This window comes from Clytia hemisphaerica, unplaced genomic scaffold (genome assembly GCF_902728285.1).
Source record: "Clytia hemisphaerica strain Z4C2 unplaced genomic scaffold, Clytia hemisphaerica genome assembly, whole genome shotgun sequence".
NCBI classification, from domain to species: domain Eukaryota; kingdom Metazoa; phylum Cnidaria; class Hydrozoa; order Leptothecata; family Clytiidae; genus Clytia; species Clytia hemisphaerica.
Genome location: NW_027104290.1, coordinates 27,416 through 36,935, shown reverse-complemented (window position 1 = coordinate 36,935; position 9,520 = coordinate 27,416). Strand labels below are relative to the sequence as shown.

Below are 9,520 nucleotides of genomic sequence, written 5' to 3'. Positions count from 1 at the left end.
GAAAACATATAGCCTGAATATCTTTGGTTGTATAAAGAAAGAGTTGTCGATACTGTCTTTAATAAATTTCTAAAAAAATTTTTTCATTTTGAAAAGTTTTCCTATAAAAGTAAATGAAATAATGCCACAACGTAAATGAATTTTTAACAATCACTTTGGAAACTTTTTGGCCAGTTTTCCTTTAAATGTATTAAACCAAGAAAAAGATAATAAAAATTAGGGAATGCAATCCGCTGCTTAACCTACAGGATGAATTTACCCTTTTATAACTTGTTCAGTTGAAAATATCTGCAGAAGTCTTATAAAGTCCATCCTCCAGATTTACAAATTCAGTATTGTTATTTTTTCGATTCTGACAGGCTCAGTCGGTCGCGTAGAACAATGACTTAATTTGAAAATATTTAAAAGTAAAAATAATTTTAAAATATATAATAAGACTATATAGTATCAAACAGTTTCTTTAAAAAACGAGTAAGTAAGATACATACTTTAACACTAGGCGTGATGACGCAAAAAAAACGAAGCTATTAGATTTTAATATCAAAACATGGCAAATTGAAAGGAATCTTCGAGAACACTTAAAAGAGAAGCTTCAGATGTTACGATGTTAAAACAAGTATTAATAAATTAAAAAAAAAAAATATGAATTAATATAAAACCTGATATAATACAAACTCTTTTATGAGAACAGTTTTATAAGAAACAAACTGACGCTTAGATCTAACAAATATACGAGAACCAACTAAATGAGACCTAGACTGAATCAAGAGTATAGAGAAGTAAACACCGCTAACCGGAGTTTAATTCTTCCAGCAAATCGTTTAATCGATGAAGCTCAAAATGAGAGTTAAGAGCATATACAGGCTCAAAATTATTGAAAAATTTTATTATAAAAATAAAAATATTTTAAGAATATTTGAGGCTTAAAATTTCAAAGAAATCAACAAAAGTCACTGGTTTATTTAAAAGAAAGCGTGTAAAGGATTGTTTGTTTGAGACCTATTCGCGAGAACAAAAACTTTTTTGACAGCTGAGAATATTTTCGAAATTAATAAACAGGGGGTCCTAATAAGTTCCGGGTTGGAAAAGAAATCGAAATATAAACAAGCGGGGGGCGTTTATTAGGCACCTAAGAGTAGACTTATATCAGTATTTGCCTTAAAAATACTTACAGGCTAGCACTGATGAGATTATATAATATTTAACAAGCTACATGCTGAATGGACCTACCTGATGATGAAAGTTAGATAGCAATGCGAGGAGAAAAATGAAAAAAATCAGTCAGAAAATATAGCGTTTAGCAAAAATGCATAATGCAATAAATTCAACATTGATTGTTGATTTGGGGACAGGGAAGGGTTGTAGGGAAAAAATAAATAGAAAATTCTGGTCGCAAAAATCAGTTTTATTGACAATTGAATTATGCTTGATGGTGAGCATTGTTATCAATATGTTTTTGTGTTAAAAGAAGTATAAGGAAAAAATCCAATGAAAATCTACAAAAACGGCGATTTCCGGCATTATCAACAGGAAAAAAATGTTTCTCAAAAATCAAACTAAAGTCTGTCCAGATATAATTGGCAGTGGAAACAAGAATGCCTGTAACTTTTGATAGTCAAATATAATCATAGAAGTTTTTTTTGCTTGTTTTAGAGAATCAAAAGCGCTATATTTGAATGTATTTTTGGTTGAAAAATTCGCGATTTTTAGTGGTTAAATTTGCGATTGCAAAAATTGAGCTTTTTTTCTACTTATGCTATAACGTTCATTTTTACACCAGTGGTAGTTCAACCTTATGTTAAGAAGTTTGTTAAATATCAAGGCAAACAGAAAAGTCCTTCGGAAGATATGGGACCCGGAATACCCCTTGGTAGCACTTTTCTGTAAAATATCAAATCTCCAACTTATTACTAAAAACGGGGGTTATGTTATCTTTTTTGAACAGTGCAATTAAAAGTTGGAAAATGTTAAGTGTTGCATTGGTATTATTGGTATCATTGATTATTTCGAAACGAAGTGAAATCACAGTATAATAATTGTTTTTATTGAAAAGATAAGCATGAACTTATATTGCCTTTGTTATTTTTAAGTCATTAAAGAACTTTGCTAATTCCCAAAACACTAAACACAGTTTGGCTATGAGGTCATTAAAAAGATCGTAAAATGTGTTAATCGAAAAACTGTTTTATCAATCATATCACTACCCCCGTTTTTAGTAATAAGTTGCAGATTTGATATTTCACAGAAAAGCGCTACCAAGGGGTATTTCGGGTCCCATATCTTCCGAAGGACTTTTCTGTTTGCCTTGAAATTTAACAAACTTCTTAACCTAAGGTTGGACTACCACTGGTGTAAAAATGAACATTATAGCATAAGTAGTAAAAAAGCTCAATTTTTGCAATCGCAAATTTAACCACTAAAAATCGCGAATTTTTCAACCAAAAATACCTTCAAATATAGCGCTTTTGATTCTCTAAAACAAGCAAAAAAACTTCCATAATTATATTTGACTATCAAAAGTTACAGGCATTCTTGTTTCCACTGCCAATTATATCTGGACAGACTTTAGGCCATGTTTTGAGCATTGCGAATACGCATCTTTCTGCAAAAAATCAGAAAAAACTAAGGATGAAAATTCGAGAAAATGCTAAAAAAACAGTTTTTCCAGCATATTTCCGGCATTTTCGGCCGGAAAAAAATGTTTTTCGAAAATTGGGCTCCGTCACATAACCATTTTGCATCATTGTGCCAAAAATCAGGAAAAACTAATGAGCCATTCTCGAGAAAAGTTGGTAACGAACGGACGAACGGACGAACATCAGTTAATTTATAGGACCTCCGGGTAGGTCCAAAAATGTAAAAAATTTTCAAACAACTTTTTAAGAATGAATGAAATAATGAGATACCAGAGTGGAGAAAATAAGTTCTCCAATATATTAGCAGCTTCTAATGTATGGCTTATAAAGTCGATATCAGGTACATTATAAATGTAAACAACAGCTCGCATTCCGTTGATGAACAAATGAATGAATAAACAAAACCAGGAAACCGTATCTAATCGTTTTAGAATATACATCGAACGTTTATATGGATTCATTCGGAAGTGGAAATACGTTAAGGAAACAAAGACGGGGGTCAGGTATAAGATGCGATAGATCGGGTTCGTCATAAATACTGCTATGCCAGAAACAATAAAACGTTCGATAAGTCGCCAAGATTCCCACCAAAAGAATTTGTCTCTGTAGGGCTCTTCAAATATTTCTGCGAATCTGTTGCCAATGAAATCGCTCCTGTCAGTCTCGAAAGTTCTTTTCCCAACTTGAGAAACAAGTTCTCAGAATACAAAACATTGGGAATATTAGAAATATGAGATACGTGGTCACAGAAATCTTTTTGTTTTTAAATAGGTAGTAGCCCAAAACGACTGCAAATGGGAAAGGAACAACCCAAAATACCAAGAATAACATGTTTGCCACCTGCCACAAAGAATAACATTCAACAGTACCGTCAATGTATAAGAATGTTACTTCATTCATTGTTTTGCAGTTCAAAAGCTGAAAGACTGTTCTGCAGATATTCTTGTAGCAAAAAGCGATGATGATATAATACCCAACACAAAATCTCGTTATCAACCATGTTAGTCTTAAACTTGATGGTCGAAAGTGTTTCACAAGTCTTACAATCAAGTGTAAAGTTGCAATAGTGATTAACAATAAAAATGGGATGGTATATCCGTTTAAAACCTCTCGCCATACAACATTAAACCCCCTGAAAGGACAAAGTGCATCTAAAGCTTCACTGCTTTTAACCATAATATCCATGTTCATAAGTCTATCGATTAACGTTTTCTCATTGCTCTGAACTGTTATCAAAGCTTTCAACTGAAAAAAAGAGACCAAAATATTGAAGATTGATGAAGTGGAAATCTCTTTACGTTTTCTTCGGTTGTCTCCTGCTTCATCGATCTCTTTGGCATCTTCTTCTCTATTCTTTGTGCAAGTTTTCCTAAAATGAAATTCACAAAAATATATATTTAGAGAGCTTTTGTCCCACGAATGAGATTGTCTTTTGGTTTAGGGGTACTGCTATGTGCGACTTTTGTAATTTCTACGCAGTTTTGTATTTTTTTAGCGCGCACTTTTGTTTTATAAAGGTCATGATGGTCAAAGCAATTTATAGACTAATTATAATCTATTACAAATATCATTACACGTTTTTTTTTATTAGAACACCTAAAATTTGGCTGAGCCTGGATGTGCTTATTTCTTTAGCAATTTTCAGCCTAAAATGTTCTTAAATGCGTTCTTAATTTTTCGGACTAATTTAAATCGACAACATCATGCAAAATAAAGAGCACTTAAAGTTGGTAAGATTTGGACAATATTTGACTCTCGATTTTAGAAAATCCATCCCTAAGTTTGGTTAAAACTGCTTGAAAAGAGGAAAAGATTGTAGTTTCTTGTCATTTTTTCCAAACTGAGGCTGGGCATGTTCTTACGATGTTCTTAATTTTTCGACGAATTTCAGCCTAAATGTTCTTATAAACTGGGTTCTAATAAAGAAAAAAACGTATAATTAAAAAAGCCGAAGAAAATTCTAAAAAGGGCTTTTTGCCGAAAAGAAATTACAGCTGGTAAAGTTTGTCAATCTTTCCTCAAAACTCTCCTTCAATCGATTTTTTTTTCCGTATACCGCCATAATGTATAATATTCTCCTGCCTTTAATATCACTGTAACGGACTATAACATCGTCCAATCAACTTATTGCTATGGAATATATGTATTAAAATAGAACATGGAGGTAATAAAAATATAGATGGAGACACCACTCCTACTATTCTATTGCATTGTATCGTTGATAGCAAACTGTTGCTTTGTTGCTTTGGGAAAAAGCCATTAATTTTGCTTTTGCTCATGGGAATACTTGAGTCGAAGAGAATTTGAATAAAATCACGCTACATTTTTAATTTGTTCATTGTGTGATGAGAGTTTTGTTTATAAAACATAAGAAAATCTTGCAAGAATAAGCACAGAACATCAAATTTGAAATGTTCGCTGCTCAGGGAATCCTCGGCAATTTTTGTCAATTTTTACATATTTAGTAATGCCAATTTTTCAACTATATTCTATCAAAATTTTGAGGCAGCTGCTATTTCAGATCTAAAGATATTTATAGCAAAGAACCTTTCACAAATAACAAAGAATTCGCAAAGTTTGAAGAAGTTCACCTCTCGAAAGTTTCCCGATAAAATAAAAACTTCTTTTAAACCTATAAAGAAATTATTACTCGAAAAAAAATCCGCATTTTACCTAAAAATACGAGGTTTCGTTGGACAGAATAACTTTACTTTAGTTCTTATATTCTACAGGGTGTCCCTAATTAAAGTATCGAGTCGAAACACAACTATGAGTAAAAAGTTTTATGTGTGTGTTCACAAAATTGTATTTTAAGCTCTCCCTCTTTTTTCTTTGTCGTTACGATTAATTTATACGTTGTAACTACCTTTTGTAATAAGCCTGTGTGATGGAGAACGTTCTTATATTTTAGCGATAACACACACAAACTTTTCTACTCAATCGCATGTTCAAACTCGATACTTTAATTAGGGACACCCTGTATATCTTGACTGATTTTTGCTATCAAGGATTGGTAATCAAAGGAGGCCGATTTGAAAGAAATTTCTAAAGAGTTTTATGACTTCTCTGGCTATTACAGAAAGGTTGTTACTCCATCTAATTTTTATTACCTCTATGAATAGAATAAGTAATTCTCTTATGCGTACTTTAGTAATTGAGTCCTTGCTTCTTTGTGTACTTTTGCAATTTGTTTAAATAATTAAAGCACTTTTTTGTCCAATACCGGGTGTGCCACAAAAAGGTTTAACCTCATTTATTTCGAACATTTGAAGAGTAAACTCTAATGCATTCAAAAGAGGAAGAATTAACTTAAATGAACCAAATTTTTAATTTATGCAGTGTGTATGAAATATATAAATACAACTCGAACAGATACGAAAAAAGGACCAAGTTTAATAAATGACTAATTCAAGTTGAAGTTTTTCTTTCCGTTAGAGAAAGATTCACTTTGTTAAAAGACATGGAGCTCGAGAAAAGCTACACGTTTTTTTCTTATTAAAATTTTTCGGAGCCTGGATGTGCTTCTTTTTTTTGAAATTTTCAGCCTAAAATGCTCTTAAATGTGTTCTTAATTAGGCTGCATAAAACATAGGCGAATTCTCTGATCAATGAAAAATATTTAATGAATAAAAAACTCTGATTATTGAAAATTTTGCTTGATGAATGAAAAATAATTTTTGATGAATAAAATTTTTTTTTGGTGAATGAAAAATAATTTTTGATGAATGAAAAATAATTTTTAATGAATGAAAATTCTTTTTGATGAATGAGTTTTGTTGATGAATATTTACATCAAAAACCAACCATAATATAGTGTGATCTATCTTTTATTACAAGTTCATAACACTACAAACAAACTGAATTAAGGCCAGCTGTTCAGAGCTTTTCCAATCAAATACAGTATTGTAGATTTTGATGTTTATTTATTAACAACGTTTTTCATTGGTCTTTTTTAGTAACTAGATATGGTCCTATCAAGGAACTTACAATATTGTGAGTTAATCCGAAATTTACCCGAATTATCCAATTCAAAAGATTATTTAAACCAAAAATCAAAGTGATAATATCTTATTTTAATACTTAAAGCTCGGATTACAACGAAAAAGGAGGTCTCTTTCTATCGTTACGTAAGTGAGCTGATTAATAAAGTAATTATTATTTTCAGCTATGTATATGTAAATATATAAGGAACCTTTTTATAAGGAACCTTAACTTTGCTCTGAGCCTGGAGTTCCTTATTTTTACAGAGAATTTCAGCCTCAAAATTCTTTATCGCGCTCCTTATTTACATAGCTGCTAAGTTGGGATTCGCAAAAATTGGATTCCTTGAGACTTGTTTTCTTATTCTCAGTCTGAGCACTTCCTTAACAATTCCTTATTTTTTGGACCATATTCAGCCTCGAGTTCTTTATAAACGTGTTCCTTATAAAAAAAACGTGTATTACAAAATTGCGTGAATATTACAAACTTGTGATTAACGTGTCCTTTGAACTCTACTAAACGCAAATATTACCTTAAACGTGCCATTATGATCGGCCCAGCACATTTGATAGCAGTGATGAAATCTTTAAGAAATGTTAACAGCACAGCCAGAGTGATAAAAGAAATGAAAAATAGCGTCCAGAAATAATGTTGACTTCTATTTTTACATTCAGAAATGTTGATACATTTATTACTGAAGAAACTGTTGAAATAACCTTCTTCACATTTGCCACAAAATCTTCCTTCTCGATGTAGATTGCAAGTTGTTGGAGATATGCAATTTCTTGTAGTTGATGAACAACAGTATCTTTCGGGACATAAAAGAAATTGGTAATTCGCTGTTTTATTCTCATAGAAGCCATGGAAGTTGTCACGTGCTATTAAATCGTTATCTGGACAGCGAGAACCTGTTGGGCAGATTTTGCATGTTGCTTTTTCAATTTGTGCAATTTTGCTGAGTTTAATGATATTTGTTTTACTTGTCAATTTGCTCATACTTTCCAAAAAAGTTATAAGAAAACTTCCATTTGACATTGAGTACTGAGCTGATGGACATCTGTTGCAAACAATTTCTGTCGATGATTTAAGTCTTTTTATTTGAGGAGTGAAATGATTTCCGCATACGGTTGAAAAGTTTTTGATTTGCCCACGATGTTTTCCAAACATTTTCCAAACTATGAGTTCCACGGATAATGATTTCGGTAGCACAATGTCAACTTTTGTAAAATTAATGGTGCTTCGCTTTGAATTCATTATTTGGCTACCTTTATCAAAGGAATTCAATGTATATATACTGTTCGTCAAATATAATTCTGAAAATTCAACGTCGAAGATAGCTATTTTTCCTTCAGTATTATCATGAACTGATTTGAAATTCGAAATTTCAAAATATGATAATTGAATTCTCATCAAAGTTAAAAAGGTATTTCCATGTGTGGTAAAATTTTTGCAAGTAGCAGTTTCGACTCTATTCATTTGAATGACATAGTTTGGAGTGGTATTGTTTATTAAACTAAATCCTCGAAGTTTAAAAGTAGATTTTTCAACATCCAATATGCTTTTATCTATATAACTGTTTTTAATTTCAATCCCTTCCAAAGAAATATTTGCATTTTTTAGATTGAATAAATTTTCCTGCAGACGGCTATCATAAAGCCTGAAATCGAAAACAGTGAGGTTACTTTTGAGAAACTCCGACTTAATAAATGGTTCAATTTTTTTGACACTCTCAATTGTTTTAAAAGCGCCAAAAATATTGCAATGTATAATGATGAATTGCTCTAGTGTTACCGTGCTTTCATACATGTAAAAAATTTCTTGACCTATTTCAGTGTGAAATATTGTTGCATTTTTAAATATAACATGACTTTTTTCTGCAAGGTAAAACATTCTACCTATAATCCTGCTTTCGTAAATCGTTACATTTGTAATCATGGATTTACTGGATTCCCATGAACTGAGAAATGTTTTTCTTACATTGGTCTTGTTCACGGATATATATTTTATGGTGATATTACTTTTAAGTCTTAAATACGCCAATGCATCGAATGTAGAGTCAACAATTCGGATTTCATTTGCGTTAAAGATGCTTTTCGATAAGTAGAATGCCGCTTCATAAACTGTAGTGTTCTGTAATTCAATGCTTTGAATTGTTACATTATTCAAATATTCAATACTGATGAGACGGTCCTTCATAACACAGTCAACAACTCGGATTTCATTTACGTTGAAGATGCTTCTCGATATGTAGAATGCAAGTGCATAAACTGTAGTGTTCTGTAATTCAATGTTTTGAATTGTTACATTATTCGAATCTACAACATTGATGAGACGCTTCTTCATAATACAGTCAACAACTCGGATTTCATTTGCTTTGAAGATGCTTCTCCATACTAAGAATGCGTCTCCATAAACTGTTGTGTTCTGTGATTCAATGCTTTGAATTGTTACATTATTTGAATCTACAACATGGATGAGACGGTTCTTCATAATACAGTCAACAACTCGGATTTCATTTGCTTTGAAGATGCTTCTCCTTACGTAGAATGCGTCTCCATAAACTGTTGTGTTCTGTGATTCAATGCTTTGAATTGTTACATTATTCGAATCTACAACATGGATGAGACTGTCCTTTATAATACAGTCAACAACTCGGATTTCATTTGCTTTGAAGATGCTTTTCTCTATGAAGAATTCAACTTCATAAACTGTTGTGTTCTGTAATTCAATGTTTTGAATTGCTACATGAGATGAATTTTCAACATTGATGAGACGCTTCTTCATAATACAGTCAACAACTCGGATTTCATTTGCTTTGAAGATGCTTCTCCATACTAAGAATGCGTCTCCATAAACTGTTGTGTTCTGTGATCCAATGCTTTGAATTGTCACATTATTCGAAT

At 31.7% G+C, this 9,520-nt stretch overlaps 1 protein-coding gene across 1 annotated transcript; it reads right to left on the bottom strand.

The window, feature by feature from the left end:
* Positions 1-2,572: 2,572 nt before the first annotated feature.
* On the bottom strand, positions 2,573-8,775 carry LOC136817056 (uncharacterized). The gene is made up of 2 exons (XM_067073399.1): positions 7,150-8,775; positions 2,573-4,005 (listed from the first exon to the last, which is right to left on the bottom strand). The coding sequence occupies exons 1-2, from the start codon at positions 8,550-8,552 to the stop codon at positions 3,294-3,296; spliced, it is 2,115 nt and encodes a 704-aa protein (XP_066929500.1). The 5' UTR covers positions 8,553-8,775; the 3' UTR covers positions 2,573-3,293.
* Between the last annotated feature and the right edge of the window lie 745 nt (positions 8,776-9,520).